Consider the following 22,482-nt stretch of genomic DNA (forward strand, 5'->3'; position numbering starts at 1 on the left):
TTTGGGCCAGTCTAATATACAGCTTTCTATGAATATAGAAATGTACAATCATAAGAATAAATCTATATCTGCGGAAAGCCGTTTATAATACGATGCGAGAAATAACTATTCTGAACAAAACAACATCTTGATTACTCATAAATGCATAGATGAAAACAATTAACAATATTTTAAGGAAGCTGCTAAAAAAATCCATATTTCTTAATAAAGTCAAATAAAAGACATCTATCCTAAAAGTTAAATGCCAGACAGATGGACAAAATAAGCTATAGAGTAGTTTTGAAACCAAATATTCAATATTTTTATAAAATTGCTTTTATTGAAGAGGAAAAATAACAATTAAAATATGATCATTAAAACAAAAAATATTTATAGTAAATACCATAATATGAAAATTTTTTGTTACAAATATCATATGTTTCTAAATTTTATGTGACTAAGAAGAACACACAGTATAATATCAGAAACATCCAATAACTCGAACAGCTTTGAATCCTGGGTTTGGTGGTTGGCCAAGTCTATAGTTTGGAGTCATCTAAAGAATTAATATTTACTGTATTATGATAATTATATTATCCCTAAATAAATATCTGCCTTTATTTAGGCATATGGAGACATAAGCTTAAACATAACAAATTGAATTTACTTGGCTGCTATATTAGATAAATTTTGTGTAATGATTTTTCTGTTTAAAAAAGCATGAGCTCTATAGCTTATCTGTTTTAATAGATGTCATTTTAGTAATTTAAATATCTATAAGCATAACTACTTAAGGCTGTGTTCTTTTTTTAAAAACTTTACAATCTATTAAAAATTTGTAATACCTCTAAAATGGTTATCTTCATTGTACTTGCAGAAAAATTGTCGTTGTTCTCAATTCTAAAAATAAAAGTCTGTTTAAAACAATCATAGATTAGATACTATAAAGTATTACATTAAAAGAAGCATGGTATTATTGTGTTAAGCATAATATTTCTGAAACAATTCATTGATTGTGCAAAGACTTACAAAACTGTTTATGGTTAATCTTAAACATGTTTTTGGATGAAGTAATAATAATATTAAATGCATATTGCCTGATATTAATCCAATTGTATGAACCAAAATAATCTAAGTACACTTCCTAAAAGAAAGAAAATCAAGTATTGCATATTTTGCATGTAAAAAAATTCTGTAAAAATATTATTTATTAAACGTAAATACTCATTTGTAGAAAGCTATGACAAAAATTTTTGTTGTGTAGGATGTTTAAAATGAATAAGTTACTTACAGAAAAATAGCTCTAATCAAAACCTTTTTTTAAGAACAAGTTCAAGTTATAAAAGTACCTGAGATCTTTGGCCGTCAAACTCAATTTTAACTTTTCTATACAAAAAAAAAGTAAATAAAAATTAGATTCTAAAGTTTTTGTATTCTGAATTTTAATAAAATGTGTGTCATTTTAATTTAAATATTATAATTAAGTACCTGATACCTTCTTGTGTTAAATATCTCTGCACCAAACGAACCATCTTAATATAAAAAAACATGTTATATACACATATTATATTCTAAACTAAATTTAGGATTATAATTCAACAGCAAAATAATTATTTTTTGTGGATTGGGCCTACCTTGACAACAATAGGAGTTGGAAAAAATAGTTCAATCCATGCTCCCACTTGTTGGTTCTGATATTATAATAGTTATTTCTCGCATCCTATTATAAACAGATCTCCGTTGATTTGAAATGTACAATTATAAGATCAAAGCCAGTTTTGTAGCCCAGAGATGCCGAAGGCATGGGCTGAAAAAAATGGTTTTAATCTAATGATTGTACATTTTTATTCATAGAAAACTGTATATAATACAATGCTAGACATAGTTTTTTCATATGGATGAAAACCGGTTCTAATCCACAGGATATGAATCAGTGTCAGAATATATAATTAATAGTAATTGATTAACATTGATATGCAAAAAAAAGTTTAAGACAGCTTTTCATATTAATTAATAAATAATTTTTTTATTAGAAATTTATAAATTAACTTACTCTGGTTGCCCAGGCTTTATAGTAATTATCATACTCTATTGGGCCGACAAGAGCATTTTGACATCCATAATGAATACTAAAAATGTTAGTTAAAAAAATTAAATAAAACTTATTGTTTGTTTTTGTATTATTGCAATAATATTACTTACTAATCCCATTGTGAAGAGGCTTTGCATGTTATTCTGTTTCCAGGAAATTCCTAAAAATTAAATTTAGTTAAACATTTTTGTATAGTTGTTATAAAAATCCCTTAAACTTAAAACTATGTTAAAAGAAGATAATAAGACAGACAGGCCTCATTTGTCTAGCATTAGATTTGTAGTTTACAAACTTAATTACCTTTATCAAACCTTGCCAATCCTCACCACATGTTGCACAGTAATTTTTATTGCAGTTTTTACATCCCAGAGTTTTACAAGCATCTATGTATTCTTGCTTATAAAAGGTCAAATAGCACAAATCATAAGTTGTTTTAGCACAAGTTCTAAAAAATATGTTTTTCGTAATTTAAATCAAAACTTAATAAACATATAAATTATAATATATAGTATAAAGTATTAATATGGCATTTGGTATTTGGTATTCATAAATTTTTTTATTAATATTTCATCCTTCCCTCCATTCACAATTATTTCTATCTCATAAGAAGACTGTATATTGGATTAAGATTTATAAAATTAGAATGTTATACATAAAACTATATCATTAAAATCTTACTTATAGCCAGGGAAATAATTACATTGTTCAGAATTACTGGTACAATCTGGTACAACTGGTATAACAAAAATACTTTAATAAATCTTAAAATTAAAAAGGCCTTTGGCATTAGTTGGTACATTTTAATTTTCAGTTAATCTATCTATTTTAATTCAATTTGATCTAAATTCATTTAAGAACAAGATTGCAGAATTTTTGATTGTGCAAACTTAAATATCTTGAGCTCATATAAAGTTATTTGGCAAGTTTTACCAACAGTATATGGGTGATTGACTAGACATGTATTTACATCTCAAGAAATTGTATATACTATGTACCTCACTTTTAATATGAAGTAACTTTTAAAATGAAAAAGAGAAACATTTTTTATAAAGAATTACTTAAGTTTTCAAAATAGACTAGAGAAAATTTCAAGGGTGTGATTTCTTGAATTTAAAATGAGCAATGTAAAATAATCCTTTGAATTGTTAAAGATTTAAGATATATTTGACTCTGTTATCAAATTAGCAATACAATTTTTAAAATTAATTTTTCATTTTTTCTAAGAAATAAGAAAAAGTAAAACTTTTCTTAACACTATGCCTATCATGTTTAACATTATTATTTCATACTATTAAAAGTTTACAAAAAATAGACTATTTATAAAATGTAATTCAATTTTATAAATGATATTGATAGATAAATAAATAACATATTTTACCTTGCCCATAGACTGGAGCCAATATGGCAAGAGCACATAACAGCAAAAACATTTTCTAAACAAAATTAATCTTATATCTACCTAGATTTGAATTTTTTTTTAAAGCAGAAAAGGAATATTTTTAACAGATAAACAATATTATCTAAACATGAACAATAGAAATTTGATATAACTTTAGTATATAATTTAGGTCATAAATGAAAAGAATTTCACTGTCAGCTTTTGATCATTTATTTAGATTTTGAATTCAGATTAAAGGATATACTTAATTTTCATACAAATGTTAATAATATGATAATCATGTTATTTGCTTATGTATATTTATTGTAATGGCATAGTGCAATTAAAAGCAAACCATATAATCTTACCAGACAACTAAAGAGTTGCCTTGAAAATGATAAATTTTTAAATTTTGCCCTACAATTTATACAAATAAACAAGTGTTTTATATTAATTTCTTCTAATAGCAATTTGTTTTGATCAATAATAGAGATACTCTAGTGATATATTGTCTAAATCAGTCAATAGGAGAATACTGACATTACATTCATTACACTCATTGGTTGAAACATTTTAAAGATCTTGGTACATAAGGGCTTAATTTTTTTATTTCATCAGCTATAGATTGTTGCATATCTTAGTATAAAGCTTTTCTTGGTTAAATTAATTCATGTAATAAATTTATATAATATGAAGCATACATGACAAAACCTAATAAGTTAGTTATACAATTCATTGAACAAAGTTAGCTTTTTTAAAAATTATACAGCATGACCCTCGAAAAAGTATTTTTAAGCATCTGCAGCCCTTATTTCTCAATGAATTATAAAAAAATGCTTATGTCCTTGTTCTCCATAGTATTCCACATAAGTAGATATAAAAATATTTTTTTTACCTCCATTAACACCAGAGATTTTTAGAGCTAAAGTTTTGAAAAAGAGACTGAGAAAAAGAATTTTTTTTGTTTCCCTTATTTTTTGGATGGTTATATTATTATGTTTTTCTGGCAACTGAATAATGATACACAAAGAAAAACAAGTTAACTAATTATTTCTTTTTTATTCCATCAAAAAATATAAATTTTTAATGGCAAAAAATACTACTGAATGAATTGATTATTTGCAAATTTTAGGTTATTTATTAACCCTTATTTGAGAAAAGGATTAATTATGACAGTTGCTCCGCCTACTTTTCTGACATCTCAATAATTTAATAGGGGGTTAATTAAGCTTTTTAGACAACAAAATCATTATGTTTTGATTTTATTTTCTTTATAACTTTTTTGTTATTAAAGTTAGGATTGCCAAACAAAAACAATTTTCCTGCTATATTCATAAAGATTTATTTGGTTTTTTAATCTTAAACAATTTTGCCTAATAAGTAAGTTTTTCAAAATATCATTAAACTAAAAAGACTCAAAAAATATGTGTAAAAAAATGCTTTTTACTCAAAAACTAAATTTTTTATTTCATTTTTGTATAAAGTTTCTGCTAGTAACAAAAATAAAAGGATTTCTACCTTAATTTTGCTAAAAAAGTCATTTCATGTTAAAAGTTACTTTTTCCTCAGTCCCTTTTTCAAAACTTTAGCTCTAAAAATCTCCGGTGTTAATGAAGGTAAAAAAAATATTTTTATAACTACTTATGTGGAATACTATGGAGAACAAGGACATATGCATTTTTTTATAATTCATTGAGAAATAAGGGCTGCAGATGCTTAAAAATACTTTTTCGAGGGTCATGCTGTATACTAGAAAAAATTTGTCTTACATATCTTATATGTGAATAACAGTTTCTGTCTTTAAAAAAGAACAATTTAAGTTTGACAAAAAATAGTGTCAGAAGGATTATCAGGATATTATATCTATTCCATAAATATATATAATTAAATAAAATGACAAAAATATACAAACATAAACTTTGCAGCTTATGTTATAATAGATATATACCATAAATACAAAAAATATTAGAGATCAAAATTTATCAATTATCTCAGCTTTTAGCTAGAAGGCTAACAATTTTTTGCATATCCCCTGTTTAACAACCATTGGTTTTAGGTCCTTTTTTACTTAAAAAAATATGAACGACTGTAATTTTCTAATAATTTGGGTTGATCCATCAATGTATGTATAATGTTATATGCGAAGAATCTCTGTATAATCAAGTTTTAAATATGCAAGGACGCCTTTAAACAATATCCTTTATCTAAGATGTTTTGCAAAAAAATTAATTACAATTTTGTTAAGACTCATACATTTATATTCTGTTTATTTGGTTCTGACACTCTACAAGTATTTATATTCGTTTGATTTCCTTAAAGGATTTGTCATCCTTGTTAGTATGAAAACAGTGGGAAGCAGAGGGTTTTACTAGGGGGGTGTTCAAAGCACACAAAAAAATGTTGACACAAAATTTTTTAACATCCTCTTAAAACCTGAGGGGGATTTAATGCAGACAACAAAAATTATGTTATTTTTTCTTCCGGGGCTGGACACCCAAAAGAGGTGTATCACCCTCACCAAGTAATTTTGCCAGGGGGTTGAATAAAACCTCCATACAACCCCCTTCTTCACGCTTCTGATTAAAACAAGTGACTAGCATAACATTGAAAGTAAAAATTGTTAAGATAAATAATGCACAAGATTTATCATATATAAAAATCATCTTTACATTGAAAATTAATGGAATTTGCGCAGCATAAAAGTTTTGATACATTTTTAGTCTTTTTATTTACATATAATATGGTGCTAAATAAAATTGCTAAAGCTTGATCAAATAGCAACTGTTTCATCAAAAGGCATCAATTACCACCAAATTAATCGACTTGGAACTTTGTACATTACCTAGTTAATTTATATGCTATTGAAGGATTTTTAAGACAACATTTAGATAACCTTAGATTTAAAGAAAATTAGTTATTTAATCAAACAAAATTACCACCATAAAATTACAATCGAATTGTACTTTATAGAGTACCATGCCTATCTTTAGAATTATAGCAATATATAACTTTTTAAAAATACTTTTTTTATAATAGACCATTATCACATTACAATTTTATGTATTATTAGTTATGATTAATTTAATTAATTTGATAACAGTTCAAGTTATTCAGTAGCAAATTTTGCGATTTGTTCTATGAAATCTCAAGCGTTACATAAGCATTTTCTACATATATTCCCCTTTCTAAAACTAAATTGAAGTATAATTTAAATATTAGAGACATTTTTTGAGAGAGTGGAGATACCCTTCCTCAAAATAGTTTAAAAACCTTCCCTGGACCTATAAGAAGCTTTAGTGTAAAAAGACAAACTATATCACATCAGCAGAGAGATCCTTCAATACAGACAAAAAAAAGCTTACTACTTTATATGTTTTGTGATAGGTTTTGTGACTAAAAGATAATTTCTTACAAATTTTAACATCGAAGTAAAGACGTAAGCAATAAAATCTACAGATGCAGTTTTGCTTTTGTTGTTATTTTCAATAGGATGTGACACATAATAATATTTTTTCTCGTATTCATTCGAATCCGGTGGATAGGAACCGGTTCTCATCCATACGAAAAAACTATGTCTAGCATCGTATTATATCCAGCTTTCTACGAATATAGAAATGTACAATCATAAGATTAAAACTAGTTTTAATCTAATAATTGTACATTCTATATCCGCGGAAAGCCGTTTATAATACGATGCGAGAAATAAATTTACTATTGTTAAATTGTGGTATCCGCCTAGGATAAATGGCAGACACCAGAGTTCAAAAAGACTACGGCAGTGTGACAGACGTGGACACCTTACTATAGAGAAGCTACGCTTCTCTAACAATCACTAAATAACAAACAGCATCTATTCAGTTGTTCCTTTATTGAAGGTCTAAGGATTACTAAAGTTATATACAACAAACAATAGCTACACAGATAGGAATAAATAATCATAACATAAAAGCACTATAATACATATACAATAGTCAGTTTGGGCAATAATGATCCCCCATCCCTGGGAAGGGTGGGGGGAATTAACAATGCAGCTTAACCATAATAAAGCTTGTCAGATTCAATCATTAATTTTAGGCATAGGGAGGGGGTCGGCAGACCCCTTCCCCAGGACTCGGGGGAGGGCCTGTGGCCCTTCCCCGAACCCCGGTCAGGGGTGCCATAGTCATGGCTCACGGTTGCCGAATACCACAACTCTCCCCTCGGAAGGCTGGGAGGGGGGTCTCCCTGCCAGACTTCCGACAGTGGTTGAGGCCTTCGGCCCGCTCCTTAGGGCTAAGATATATACAAATGATAATGATTCAATGGAATCCTAGTGGTGATTTTTTTCAGGGCTGATGGGCTCCCAACGTGGGATAGAAGGTAGAGGCTGGCTTTGGTTGGACACGTAGCTCGGCGCCGGCAGGTGTCAGGTTGGCGTGGGGCACAACCGCTGCGGGGCCGGTCAGCAGCGGGGCATTCTGGTTGTTGTTGGCAGCGGCTGGGGCACTGGCTGCCAAGTTGACCGTCTGAGCGGCAGCCTGGCCTCCCGAGGGGCCGCGGGGTCTTCCAGAGGGCGGTCCAGGCCTGCCTGGGCGGTCATGCCCGCTATCGGTCGATTGCATGGACACCATTTCCTCGGCGGCTTCCCGGCCAATGGGAATGGCATCCCAGTCTACTGAGAAGTCCCGGGACTTGGCATGGGTGAGCCGGGCTCTGGCCAAGGCCTTCCTGTACAAGGTTGGATGGTACAGGAACACTTGTGACATCGCATTCATGGCGGCCCGTACACCTCCTTGTGCGGCTGCCAGGGAAATGATGGTCAGATCCCCCAGCAGTTTGAGGATCAACAACAGTAAGCACAGTATGGCTGCGCCATCTCCCCACTCGTGAATAGCTTGTCTGAACCCAGCCCAGACATCCAGGGCGGCCTCTCCTTCCTCCGCCAGTCGGTCGATATTGTAGGACACGATCCCATGGTCTCCAGTGGCCGAACAGCTGCCTTGCTGAACGCACGAGCCATAGGACAGGCCGGTCAGCATGGCGCTTTTATACTATAAATGGCAGACACCAGAGTTCGAAAAGACTACGGCAGTGTGACAGACGTGGACACCTTACTATAGAGAAGCTACGCTTCTCTAACAATCACTAAATAACAAACAGCATCTATTCAGTTGTTCCTTTATTGAAGGTCTAAGGATTACTAAAGTTATGTACAACAAACAATAGCTACACAGATAGGAATAAATAATCATAACATAAAAGCACTATAATACATATACAATAGTCAGTTTGGGCAATAATGATCCCCCATCCCTGGGAAGGGTGGGGGGAATTAACAATGCAGCTTAACCATAATAAAGCTTGTCAGATTCAATCATTAATTTTAGGCATAGGGAGGGGGTCGGCAGACCCCTTCCCCAGGACTCGGGGGAGGGCCTGTGGCCCTTCCCGGAACCCCGGTCAGGGGTGCCATAGGCATGGCTCACGGTTGCCGAATACCACAAAATTATTTGAAAAGAAATAAGACGTAAATAAGAGTAGATCTACAAGTGTTTAGATGTTTTTGGGCGTTACTGCTGTCAATGATTTCTAAAGATTTGGATTAATAAAAGAAGAATGCATTTATTTTTCACTAGGAATTGGCACGTAATTTTAGCACACTTGATTATATTAAAAGTATTTTAGTTTTAAATTAAAACTATGTTAAGAGGTTTTGTGGTTTTTATCATTTTCCAAATTCTAGCTGTAAGTATATACTACATCTAGCGGCTGCGGCCCTAGTATCTATATAATGAAGTACAGAAAATAGCATATAACCATCCCAAGACATCTATATCACAAAGTAGAATGATACTGTCCGTCTGTCTGTCCATCTGTCCCTTAAGATCTCGGTTACCACTGAACCGATCGGATTCTACTCTTCAGGGAATATACCTACTGGTCCTGTGGTGGTTTTAGGCTATTTTCTTGGGGGGTTGGACACCACCAACCCCCCCCCCCCAAAAAAAAAATCAAAATTATCTAAAATAGTGGTGGAGTGGGGGATCTCCAGTAATAAAATATGTAATCATACCTTTTGGGGCAAAGCCCCTAGAGGCTAGAGGCGAAGCCGCTAGCAAATTTATAATGACATCATCCTAGGACCTATTAATATGAATCCTCCCTAATTATAGGAGAATTATAATTAGTTAAGTGGTAGGGGAAATCTGTATAGAAAAACAAAAAAATGCCATACTACTTTACATTATAACATTTGAAAGCTTTTGTCTAATCTTTACATGCTTTCAGCCGCTGTAAATCTTATTTCCAGTAAGACTTCAAAACTGATTAATATCTGCTGGATGAGAACCAGTTCTCAGACATACTGAAAATTATGTAAAACATCGTATGATAGCATATTTCCATCGAGTATTAAAATAAAAATCATAATATTAATACCATTTTTTTAAGCCGCAAAATACTGCCTATAATACGATGCAATAATAAACTATTAACATAGTTGTTTGAAATTAGAATATCTATTAATGCGAATTACAAAAAATCTTTTTATAACTATTTTGGGGGAGAACCGCTAAAAATAATGTAAAAAACGCCGCCTAGCAGATGTTTTGGTAAACAGCTACTAAAACAAAACAAAAAATATTAATAATCCCATCTAGCGGCTAAATAAATATTTTTGATCTTCACATAGATTGAAAAGAAAACATTTATGTGCCCCTAGAGGCCTTTAGGGGCCGAAGTCGCTAGTAATATAAATAAGAGGGATTATTCTGATTCATTTGAAAAACAAGGATGACATCAACTATTGAAGCGAAGCTCTGAAACGGTAGGAAATTAAACATTAACACAGAGTGTCAGCACTGTGGTACAGTAGGACAATTCTAACATGTCAAAAAGATCTAACGGTTACAGACGGACCAACCCTTATTGTTCTATAATAATATCTATATAGTAACTTATTTTTAGTAGCGAAGCTACTCTATAATTCACTTTGTCCGTCAGTCCGTAACGCTATGGGGGAAAAATTAATCTGGGTGCTATATCAATTCCTTAGGTTTTCGTGATTTTCTCGCCAAGCTTTGTTTTATACATTGAAAGCTACAGGGATCAAAATTTAAGATGGGGTACAAAATCACATGATGCCGGGGGGGGGGGGGATTATTTTTTCACATGGGGTTTATTCTCACTCCTTAACTGGGATGGTGCCGATAGTTAGGGCATCCTGGTAGAAAGTTAGTTAATATATCTTACTACAAAAATAAATGAGAAAACCACAGGTATTTACCGCCCTTTGTTCCTTCTTTCTCTGCAAAATAAGTCTTTGAACATTTTAGGAATACGTTTTAAAAGGTCGTCTTTTACAATTTTATATTCTTAGCATCTATAATACAAAGTCAGGGGGAACATTAGACTGTAAATTACATTGGCACCCAAGGTGTTTAGAAGCGAAGCTACTCTATAATTCACTTTGTCAATCAGTCCATCAGTCAGTCCGTAACGCTATGGGGGAAACATCAGGGAAACCAGGATTAATAATGGAAGAAAAAATAACTCATCTCCATAATTCATGGAGGGAGGAAACATTGGACTGTTAATTAAACTGATACCCAAACATGCTCTCTCATTCGTTGGCTTAGAAACTTTGGGAACTTCTATTTAATCTTGATTCATTGGTAAAAACTATAATAGCATAAAAACTTTTAAATAATAATTTTACTCTAGTTAATGGGAATTTTGTTTATCATTATTAGGGATGTTCAACAATTTATCTTCCATTGTCTTATTCCTGTAGAATGTAGATACCTGCCTTAATTATTCCATGTGCGCCAGCTTTTAATAAAAGCTTGGGTAAAGCTTAATTTATCTCTCATTGACTTATCCCCAAATCTCTGAATAATTTAGTACTTCTCAGGGATCTTAAGGGATAAGACAATTAAAGTTAAATTAATGTATATCCCCAAGTAATTTATTTTTTTTTAAATTTAGTTGGTTTTAAGGTACTAAAACGCAACAAAAAAAAAGAAAATTGCCATTATGATCAAAAATAGTACGATCTTTCATTTGATATCGTACTTTTTGAATTTAAATCTCCAGTAAGATTTTGTAAATAGCTGGCGTCCAAACTTTTTTATTTGGGGGGGGGGTAAAATTTTTTGAAGGGGGGGGTAAAATGACGCGCGAAGCGCACCGCAAATCTTTTTTACCCCCCCCCCAAAATTTTTACCCCGGGGGTAAAATTTGCTTGGGGGGGGGGAGTAATTACCCCCCGTGAAATCTGTTGGCAGAGGTAAATTTTGTTTACCCCCCCCCCACAATTTACCCCCGGAGTAAAAATGCGTGCGAAGCGCGCCAAAATTTTTTTTTTGTTAGGGATTTTTTATTTTTGGGGGATATTTCCCCCCCTAAAATTGTTTGGGGAGGGTAATCACCCCTTTACCTCCCCCCCCCCTTGGACGTCTATGGCTGAATACTTTATATATTTTAAGTAAGTTTAGTATGGAGCTGGGACTGGTTTTAGGCTACTTTGCAGAAAAGAAATCTGAAAGTCAACCCTCTCCCTCTCCTCATTGAAAAACACTACTCTCATTGATATTTCCTATATATTAAACAATTATTCTTATATGAGTTGCTATGTGGTATCCGCCGAGGATAAATGGCAGACACCGGAGTTCAATTAGATTACGGCAGTGTGACAGACGTGGACACCTTACTATAGAGAAGCTACGCTTCTCTAGCATTCACTAGATAATAATCAACATCTATTTCAGTTGTCACTTTATTGAAGGTTTAAAGGATACTAAAGCTATATACAACAAACAATAACTACATGGATAGGAATAAATAATCATAACATAAAAGCAGTATAATACATATACAATAGTCAGTTTGGGCAATAATGATCCCCCATCCCCGGAAAGGGTGGGGGGGAATTAAGAATACAGTTAACCATAATATAAATACATATGGATTAGGAATAAAGATAGTTAAAGATAAATCATACAGTAAAACATAGATAATTGCAATGGTTAGGTAGATGGCTATCCCTGTCTGGGGCAGGCAGGATAGCCCATGGAACAGCACAATAGGTAGATAAGCATAGAGGGGTTGAGTGGTAGGTCTGGGTACTAAAGAGGGAAGGTTTGATGATTACTTTGACAACAACAGTCTGTGTGGGGGTGATTCTATCAGGTGAGGGAAGGCTTAGATCCTTTATCCTCAGGGTTGAGGTGGTGCTGATAACTTGGTGGTTGAAGGGGAAGGTTCCGGTGCTTAAGATGGGAGAGGGAGGGGTAACCCCCTCCCTCCATTTGCAGGACAACTGAGAGATGAAATCAGTACCGTTATCTGCCATATTTTCAGGTGGCTTTACAATTGTAGAATAACAGGATTTAGCTGGGTTTGTTATGATAAGTCACAGCGTAGCAACTCTGTAAACTGCCTGTCCGTCTGGTTGTCGTATTACCACAACCTCCCCTTCAAGGGTTGCGTGGCTCTCGAGCCACCAGGCCTTGAACCTGGGGATACGACAACCTATGTCTGCGCAGGACAGGCTCTTCCTGGGGCACAGCTTGATGGAGGACAGCTCTGGCTACACAGGCTCCACGGGACACTCGTTGCTCGGTCTGGCGGTTGGATGTGTACCTCTGAGGCCACCCTGGCACCCTCCAGGGGTGGCACAGCACATGAGGGGGCTTGGACCAACAGCCGCCTGGTACACGCCTCTTCAGTTTTCTCTACTGGGCTGGTGGTCTCCATTGTGTTGTTCACCTTGCTGCTGGCAGGCTGGCTACTGGATACAGGCGCAGCTCCTTCGCCCTCGGGGCTGGTCAGGTTCATTCGGCTTCCAGGGTCTCTGTCAACGCGGGCAGGTGGTGGTTGCCATACTGTAGGAGCGTTGCCTCTCTCAGGCTCAGCCTGGACATTGGCAGGGTGGTGCATGGCAGTCAGACCTGCAGGGTAGGGGAAGGTAACAGTCCATCCCTTATGCCGGAGGCTGTCTTGGATCTGCAAAGGTGGCTCCGCTCTAGTTGGCTGGGAGACAGGCCCATCCACGGCCACTGCTGCTGGTGGACTGGAGGCACAAGGCTCCGGATTTCCTCCCCTAGCCTGAAGGTGTCCAGGCACATCGTCTCCATCTTGGGTAGACCTAATTGCTGGGGATCCTCTACTTCTATGGTTAGGCTCGGCACTTGGCGCCTCTAGTTGAATTACTCCCCAGGCAGCGGTCAAAGCTTCTTCAGTTTGGCTGGTAATGGCTGATATCCTGGTTCCTGGGGCAGATGCAGGGGGCGCAGGCAAGTTTGACCCAGCCCAAACTTCCAGGTACACCAGTGCAATACAATTACCCTGGCTTGGTTGAGGGAGGTAGACAGCTGGATGCAGTTGAGGGTGAGGGACAGCTGGACTCTCCCTGCTGGCTGGGGGCTCTGGCTGACTGGGGGTGACGGGTGTCACCCCTTCCTCTGGGGCTGCGGGCTCGTTCCGGGGTCCAGGTATCTCGGTGGCGGCGACGGTTGTCGCCCCAGGCACCAGTGTGGGGGCGCTGGATAGCACCCCCCAGTCTTCACAGGGGTCCAGGTCTCTCGGTGGCGGCGACGGTTGTCGCCCCAGGCACCAGCGTGGGGCGCTGGATAGCACCCCCCAGTCTTCACAGGTGGCGGCGACGGTTGTCGCCCCAGACATCAGCTTGGTGGTGCAGGGAAGCACCTCTCGTTCCTTCCAGGTGGCGACGCCGGTTGGCGTCCCATACATCGACTCAGACTCCTGGGTAGCCGCGGCCCCAGCGGCGGCAGCTAGTTGGGGTGACGGCTGGGCATCTCCCTCCAGGTGGACCTGGGTGGCAGACTGGTTGCATGCAGGTTGTTGGGCGGCCTGGTGTTTCTTCATTTCCTGGTCCCAACCGGTTCTACACTTGGCGGCTGTGTGGCCGTTGAAGCGGCAGCGCCCCTTCGTCCAGCTGGGTCCCATCAGGCCGGCTTCCCCAGGGTGTATCAATCTGCCAGGTCTCTCCTCCTCCAGTTGGGGCACCAGCTGACAAACAGGGTCTCCCCTACTAGGGGTCAGGCGGTGCTGGGCTGCTTGTGGTGGCTCCTTGGTTACATTCAGCCTCCTCCCCATACACACAGGTTCCTTCCATCCAACAGCGGCTCTCCTCCCCTGGGTGGCGAGGCCAGCCTCGGCCTTAGCTTCTGCAGGTGCTTCTCCACATGGGGGGACCAGCAAGGCCCAGAAGATGCCATACTGATGGTAGCCTGAACTGTATTCTGGACTGTCAGCAGACTGTTGGTAGCCACCTGAGTTGGGCCAGAGTTGCCAGCTGGTATTGCGTCCCTGCCAGGCTCCGTCAGCTGCTGGTGGGGAGCCCCTGCGATGGTTCTGGTTTTGGCAGGGGGTGGCCTTCTTATTGACTTCCCTAGTTGGAGCTCTGCATCCTGGTGGGCCTCCATGTTCAGCAGCATGGGGGAACTTGGCTGGGACATGTGCAGTGGTTCAACAGAGTAGAGGCATCTGGTCTTGGGGTGTGGGGGAACAGCCTCACTGCTGCTGGTCAACCCTGCTCCCTCCGTGCTGGGTAAAGTCTTCCACTGCAGCAGGTCACCAGTCCCCATCCTTAGGCCGGTCCCCAGTCGTTCCAGGCCTGGGGGCTCCCAGGGAGGCTTGGGTGGCGGCTCCCCCACCCCCAGGTACGCGTCGGGCATCTGGGTGAAGAGCCTATTCCCCTGGGACAGCTCCCCATCCTCCAGATTGGTGAGGCCAGCGCCAGGGAGGACCTTTCCACCCCAGAAACAGGTGGTACTGGCCCTAGGGCTGGGCCCCTTTGGAGTCTCAGTTCTGGTAGTAGTGTCCATCTTGGGGCTGGCCACTAAGTCTCTGAAGCTTGTCACCTTCTCATTAGGCTCAGTTGCATCGTTCAACACCCCCAGGATGACACCTACAGGTTCAGCAATCCCCAGTCCAGTATTGCTATTTCTCGTGCGTTGAGCACCAACTGAACAGGAGCTGTGCAGCGGACATTCAGTCACCCTTCCAGACAAGGGCATCTCAGGGACCAGGGGTCTGTGACCTGGCATGTGTTGGATGTTCACTGTACTCAACACAGTAGGCCAAAGTAATAACAGAAGCAGTATCGTGTATGAAGAAGCAGAGAGTGGTGGGGTACAGATGTTGGTGGTTCTGGTCCAAATGAAGACTTCTGTCCACCACAGTGCCAGCAGCAGGCCTAGGCACACAGTTAATGCCCAATCATGAATGTCTTCTATTTCCGCACGTCGGGCTAGGGGCTGCCAAGTTCTTATCTTGTAGATGTAGGAGCAGAGTAGAGTAGCCGCGCCGCAAGGAGGTTCGAGCCGGCTCACCCCTAGTATAAATACTATAGCTGTGTAATTAGGGTGGTAGTCCACGTAGCCGTAGGCTCGGTCCTCCTGGCTCAAGAGTTTCTGTGGCTGGCGCGTCCCCATGATAAGTAGCAGGGGGTTGGTCTGTTGGTGCCAGCGTCTTGTTTAACTGTTGAGCCTGAGTTGTTCTCCTTTCCAGTATAGCTCTTGATTTCTGTGATGACCAGCGGATCTTAGCTTAAAGGTAAAAAGGGATATGTTAGGTATCCACAGATGTCTCTAGGAGCGTATCCGCTAGTAGATATATGGATAGGTAGGCTAACTATGTATATATATATGGCTACACTCCCATACATATATATACGTGTATAAGAATATCCCCAGAGCTAGCTAGCTTTCCTCCTTGCTCCAAAAAAATCACGCTTCCTCTGTAGATAGTTCGCAACTATGAGGTCGATGGTCCAGGTACACACCACCACTGCCCAGTGTGGGGCATCAAGTCAGGCTATGTCCACAGGGTGGGCGTACTTTCGTTCAGTTACCATATCAGTTTCCAGTGTGGTATGGTGAGGTTAGTATTCACTTACTTGCACCCATGATACAAAAAAAACAACACCATTTGTCACTTGGGTATTTAGATATATACATATATTTGTTTCACTAACCACTCAGCTTTGAAGTAGGGTTGGCAGGGCTAGGAAGATGTTGAGGGTCTGAGCGGGTTTAAGGAACTGGTTTAGTTTTCCTTATCACACTGTAGATAGGGAGGGAGGAGCTTGCAAGTTTTTCTCCTAAAAAAATATCTCTGTTGTATGCTATAGAGTGGCCCCTCTCCTGTGTGTGTGTGTGTGTGTGTGTGTGCGTGAAATCTCCTTTCCGTGCAGCGCGCTTACGCACCGTCAATCCGCGCACACAGGTAAAACGCGCACTTATCCCTCAACTCGCTCTCTCGTTGGTCCGCTTTGTCCGTTGAACTTTAGGATATTTCCGCACTCCGTTGCGCTACCCGTAAATGGCGCTCTGTGATCCCGGTCACTAGCTCCACACCATGGGCGGACTTAGTCAAGTGTGGGTAGGAGGGGGGAAGCGCGTGAGGGGACGGGGTAAATCCGTCCGTTCCCCCTGTGAGGAAGGGGGGGAATGCCGTGGGTTTGAGGCAACTGTGTAATGAGGTAATGTTGCCCTCTCTCCTTAATCCTAGGTTTATTTTTATATCACCTTGATTGTATTCTCTTCAATGGAGAGTGAGCCCCTCCCTTTCCTCTGAAATAAGGGGTGTATTGTTGTTGTGCTGTAGGCTTGAGGTAATTAGATTGTGTATCAGGGCATTTGTTATGTTACATCTAGCTTCTATTTTTGTCCTTATCACAATTACATAACAGATTTGTTTACCAACCCTGTTCTATTTTTAGTTGTTATCACAATACACAGTAAATCCAAGCCTGTTCTATTTTTAGTTTTATCACAACACAACAAATTGTTTGCCAATCTTTGCTCATAAATCTATTGTTTAACCATCACACCAGGGTGGTAATCCCTGCAATGTGATATAATATCTGTTTTTCTAGATGGGTGGCTGCGTTGTAGCCTCTCAGGATACTTGGAGTTGACGTAGTTTTCTCTGCTTTGGTGCACTACACTCGTATGTTGGCTCGCAGCTCTCAGCTATGTGGCGTGTTTCAGCCTATCGGCGGCAGGGAATGTCCCGTCCTGCTAGCGCCGCTTGCAGCTATGTGGCGTGTTTCAGCCTATCGGCGGCAGGGAATGTCCCGTCCTGCTAGCGCCGCTGATCCAAATCCGGCTGATGGCGGCAGGGAATGTCCCGTCCTGCTAGCGCCACTGGTTCGGATCCTGCTATCTCTTGCAGTAAAGTTGGCCTATTTTCAGCCGTTTACACTTGTTTGGCTTGTTTCAGCCGGTCTGCAGGCCTGTTTCAGCCTTTTGAGCGCTCAATTCTCCGTTAGATGTCGGCGCTTCTCGCGGTTCTTCGTCAGGTTTCGCTGTCTCGCTTCCACAACTGCCGGATGCAGAGTTAGACTTTGCTGTCCAGGGTGGGTAATTCAGGTTGCTTGTGTCAGTTTTGCCAGTTTCACTGCTGGGAGTACCTTAGCCTCAGATGCGCGTCTGCTCTACACTTGTGGTTCGCCGTAATCTCACAGCTGACACCAAAAGTTGTGGTATCCGCCGAGGATAAATGGCAGACACCGGAGTTCAATTAGATTACGGCAGTGTGACAGACGTGGACACCTTACTATAGAGAAGCTACGCTTCTCTAGCATTCACTAGATAATAATCAACATCTATTTCAGTTGTCACTTTATTGAAGGTTTAAAGGATACTAAAGCTATATACAACAAACAATAACTACATGGATAGGAATAAATAATCATAACATAAAAGCAGTATAATACATATACAATAGTCAGTTTGGGCAATAATGATCCCCCATCCCCGGAAAGGGTGGGGGGGAATTAAGAATACAGTTAACCATAATATAAATACATATGGATTAGGAATAAAGATAGTTAAAGATAAATCATACAGTAAAACATAGATAATTGCAATGGTTAGGTAGATGGCTATCCCTGTCTGGGGCAGGCAGGATAGCCCATGGAACAGCACAATAGGTAGATAAGCATAGAGGGGTTGAGTGGTAGGTCTGGGTACTAAAGAGGGAAGGTTTGATGATTACTTTGACAACAACAGTCTGTGTGGGGGTGATTCTATCAGGTGAGGGAAGGCTTAGATCCTTTATCCTCAGGGTTGAGGTGGTGCTGATAACTTGGTGGTTGAAGGGGAAGGTTCCGGTGCTTAAGATGGGAGAGGGAGGGGTAACCCCCTCCCTCCATTTGCAGGACAACTGAGAGATGAAATCAGTACCGTTATCTGCCATATTTTCAGGTGGCTTTACAATTGTAGAATAACAGGATTTAGCTGGGTTTGTTATGATAAGTCACAGCGTAGCAACTCTGTAAACTGCCTGTCCGTCTGGTTGTCGTATTACCACAGCTACACTATTGATATAATGTAATTTTAATAATGTGTCAGAAATTAAACTAAAATTTTGTGCGTCTCTGTGTGTGTGTGTGTGTGTGTGGGTGAAAGGATTTTTGTGTGCTGAATTGTGAGTGTAAAATATTTTGGGGTATATGTGTGTGTCTGTGTGTGTGTTTGTGTGTGAGTGTGTATAGATTTTGCCCTATAATGACCTCGGGTAAAAACTTCAAAAACTGTAAATCACACAATTTTCTTATAGGTGTGTGTGTGTGTCCTAGTGTTATTGTAAGTGTGTGTGTGTATTTTGCGTTTTTTAGGTAGGATGTAGGTTAGTATATAAATATATATTCTAGAGTAAATTTTAAAAAAAAAACTTTGAAAACAGGAAATTATAGATTTTTTGTAAAATTTCCCTTTAAATTCCATTTCAAATTCTTATTGGTGTGTATTTTGTTTTTTTTTATAGATAGATTTTAGGTTAGTCTATAATAGTATATTCTAAAGTTAATTTTCTAACACATAAAAAAATTCACTTTTTATTTTCACAAATACAAGTTCTCATTTCTTTATTATCTGTGTATATGTTTTGCTCTATACATGACCTTGAGTAAACTTTTAAAAACTATCAAGAACTTTAAAAACTGTAATTTACAGACATTTAAAAAAATTCCACTTTCAAATTCCACAACTCCAAATTCTTAAATTCAGTTCTATATTTTCTGTGAACTTGGTAACATGGCCAGACTTAGCATATTAAGTTATCTTTTTAGTCATTCTAACCATTTGTCTGTGTATGGTTGTTAGTTAGTAATAAACAGTTTTAAGATAAACTTCCTTTTATAAAGTAGTAAGTGTCTTTTTGTCTGGAGCTTTCAGTTACTACTGAACAAGTTCTTCTTTTCAGAGTTGCTTCACATAGGTCCCAATATGGGTTTTTGGTTATTTCATTTCATATTTAAGCCTTTATATGTCCTTTTCCCCTTATTATCCATGAAAATCAATTTATTTAATTTAAAGCAGCATCATTTCTTTACTTTTTAAAAGCGAAGCTTTTCTATAATTAGGGTCGGTCCGTCCGTACGTCCGTCCGTAACGGATAGCTATTTTAGTTAACTTAGGCATGTTAGAATTGTCCTATCGATTTCAAACTTTGTATGGTGATTCCTGTAGTAGTGAGGTACGATTTAGAAAGCGTAGCAACTCTATAATCACTACCAGAATGTCCGTACGTCCATTTTAAACATGTTGTTTTTTTTACTTTTTAACAACAAATTTTTATGTGTTCTAATTATCCGATTGGTCTATTTTTTGGTATGCTGATTCTTGGACAAAAAAGTACAATATTATAAGCAAAACAACTCTATAATCAAGTCCTAAAAATGTAAGTATGTCAATTAACATTATCCTGTATCAAGCCGTTTTTCAACAAATATACTTAAAATTTTGCTTCGACTCTTTTATATTCTGATTTATTTTCTGATCATTCACTTCAGACACTATCCAAGCCTTAATGTCCGTTTGTCCTTCCATTATAGAGCTTCGCTTTTATGGATGTTGTCATCCTTGTTACAATACAAGCGTGTAAACTTGTACTATCCTAAAAACATTTAATGATTTTATTCTTATTACTTAAGCTTCCAAGAATTTTTTTAGTTTTAAAAAAGTAAATATTTAGTAAAGAAAACAATATTTATTATTTAGATTTGTGTGTTGTGTTTCACAACTTGTAGTTTTACAAAAAAAATTCAGGTAATTAAAATTGCATGCTTAGGATGCATGAAAGCAAAAGTTTTAAATTATATATCTATTTTTATTACTAACAGATAAAAGATTTGAAAACATGAATACTTTTTTTGTTAAATATTAATGTCATTTCATTAAAAATTAAATAATATACCAAATTACTTTTCAATATAACTTCAAGCATTTCTAATTTGTCTTCAATAAAATCATTTTACTTCTTGGGTCATTTATCAATTATCACAAACTTCTTTCTTCTGGAGAAAAAAATGTAACTGTATTACTAAGATATTTTTACTTATTTAGAACTATAGAGAACCAACTGATTTGGAAAAAGGTAGATATATTTTGTACATACATTATTAATGCTTATTCTATTCTAAATTTCACATGAAATTCTACATTCTCCAAGTAAGATATCATCCCAAAATCCCGAATTAATTTAAATTTTATTTTCAGAACTAATACATGAAGCCATAAATTGTCATAACAGAGATGTTTCCAGAGTAAAAGAATTGATAAAAGAAGGAGTTAACTTAGAAGCAAAGGATGCACATGGAGGTGAATTCATTAAATCCTTATGGACTAGTCAAAATCGAACTCAATGGGAGAAAGTTCTATCCAGAACTTTAACTTTTTTTCAGGGCAATTATGAGGTTTGGGGGGTAAATTTAATAAACCAACTTTTAATTTAAGATTTCTGAAAAAAATATTTATATTTTGGAGGTAGATTTTATTTTAGGGGGAGTTGACAACCACTCCCCCCACCCTCCATATTCAAGTTTAGTTTTAAAAGAAAAAATATTTTTGTATGTAGGAGTTGTTTTCTCTTGGTACTCTCCACCAAAATAGTTATAAAACCTTCCCTGAACCCATGAGAAGATACCCTGTAGTAGAGGATAAAAATATAATTTCAAAAGTTAGAGAGATCCTTTGGTACAGACAGACATTCAGACAAAGATCCTGTTACTTTATTATAGGGATTTTGATTAAAGGCAAGAGATCCTCAGGGATAAGGGATGGGAAACGTAGGAAAATATTATTAAAGGCCTATTTTAAGCCTAGGCCTAAAAAACAGTTATGGGATGGTGCATTAGTTCGTTATCAACTCTAATAATATAGCTAAATAAGCGTTAAGAATATAAAGTATAGAATAAAATTCAGGTAGCTAGTCTAAAGTAAAAATATAACTTTTTATAGAACCAATATGTCAATGGCTTTTATTTTAATTATGTTATTATTTCCTCAAAAAATTCATATTGTTTACTGTAACAATTTGAATTTTTTTGACGGTTCATTGTTAATTGGGTTGGCCTGTAACAGATTTTAGGGTGTGTTTTGTGCATTTTATTTATGAGTAAAATGGAATTTAAAAATATTTTGTTATCATTGCTTACTAAAATTCATAGTGAAAAAGTACACCTGTTACATTCTATCAATTAACTGTTCCATGCCAAGATTAAACATAAATAATTTTTTATCTTCAAAAACTTAATTTTACGTTTAAAATAAACAGAAATACTCAAATAATTGTGTAATAAATTAAGCAAATTTAATAAAAATGAAATAAAAACGCACTCTTTTATTTACATATAGAACTAGTTTTGTGTTCATATTCATTATCGTTTCTGCATGAAATTTTTAAAATTTGAATGAAACAAATACAACAGTTTCTTTATAAGCTACAAAATTAAAATTCTTAGCTACTTACATTCCAAATAAATAATTCCTCCATTTTTAATTTTTTTCTATAGGTTCCTTTTCTGATTGTGTAAAATTATTTGTAAAATTATGATTTGAAAATTAGCTGTTGTGATCTAACATCACTTTTGATCTATGTTTTATTACTTTTATTTTAGAAGCAGAAATTTGTTTGTGTTTTAAAATTTTTCTATGATGCGCACTTTGCCCCATTTTTTATATTGGCATCCGCCAGTTGTCTATTGGTTGGTACAAAACAAGCCCAAATTACCGAACACTGT

General features: G+C 37.1%; 1 protein-coding gene across 1 annotated transcript; it reads right to left on the reverse strand.

The window, feature by feature from the left end:
* Window positions 1-299: 299 nt before the first annotated feature.
* Window positions 300-3,842, reverse strand: LOC145333844 (uncharacterized). Its single transcript, XM_080179103.1, has 12 exons — window positions 3,818-3,842; window positions 3,450-3,504; window positions 2,750-2,804; window positions 2,372-2,516; window positions 2,182-2,231; window positions 2,033-2,108; window positions 1,614-1,670; window positions 1,468-1,511; window positions 1,329-1,365; window positions 1,077-1,123; window positions 825-879; window positions 300-535 (listed from the first exon to the last, which is right to left on the reverse strand). The coding sequence occupies exons 2-12, from the start codon at window positions 3,499-3,501 to the stop codon at window positions 461-463; spliced, it is 693 nt and encodes a 230-aa protein (XP_080035229.1). The 5' UTR covers window positions 3,502-3,504; window positions 3,818-3,842; the 3' UTR covers window positions 300-460.
* Between the last annotated feature and the right edge of the window lie 18,640 nt (window positions 3,843-22,482).

Source organism: Acartia tonsa, chromosome 12, assembly GCF_053477335.1.
Source record: "Acartia tonsa isolate MP-2025a chromosome 12, ASM5347733v1, whole genome shotgun sequence".
In the NCBI taxonomy this organism is placed as follows: domain Eukaryota; kingdom Metazoa; phylum Arthropoda; class Copepoda; order Calanoida; family Acartiidae; genus Acartia; species Acartia tonsa.

Coding starts and splice junctions, on each gene's coding strand:
- LOC145333844 (XM_080179103.1), bottom strand. CDS start 3,501: ATGTTTTTGCTGTTATGTGCTCTTGCCATATTGGCTCCAGTCTATGGG. Junction 2,805..3,449: donor GGCTCCAGTCTATGGGCAAG/GTAAAATATGTT, acceptor TTGTTATACCAG/TTGTACCAGATTGTACCAGT. Junction 1,512..1,613: donor CAACTCCTATTGTTGTCAAG/GTAGGCCCAATC, acceptor TTTTATATTAAG/ATGGTTCGTTTGGTGCAGAG.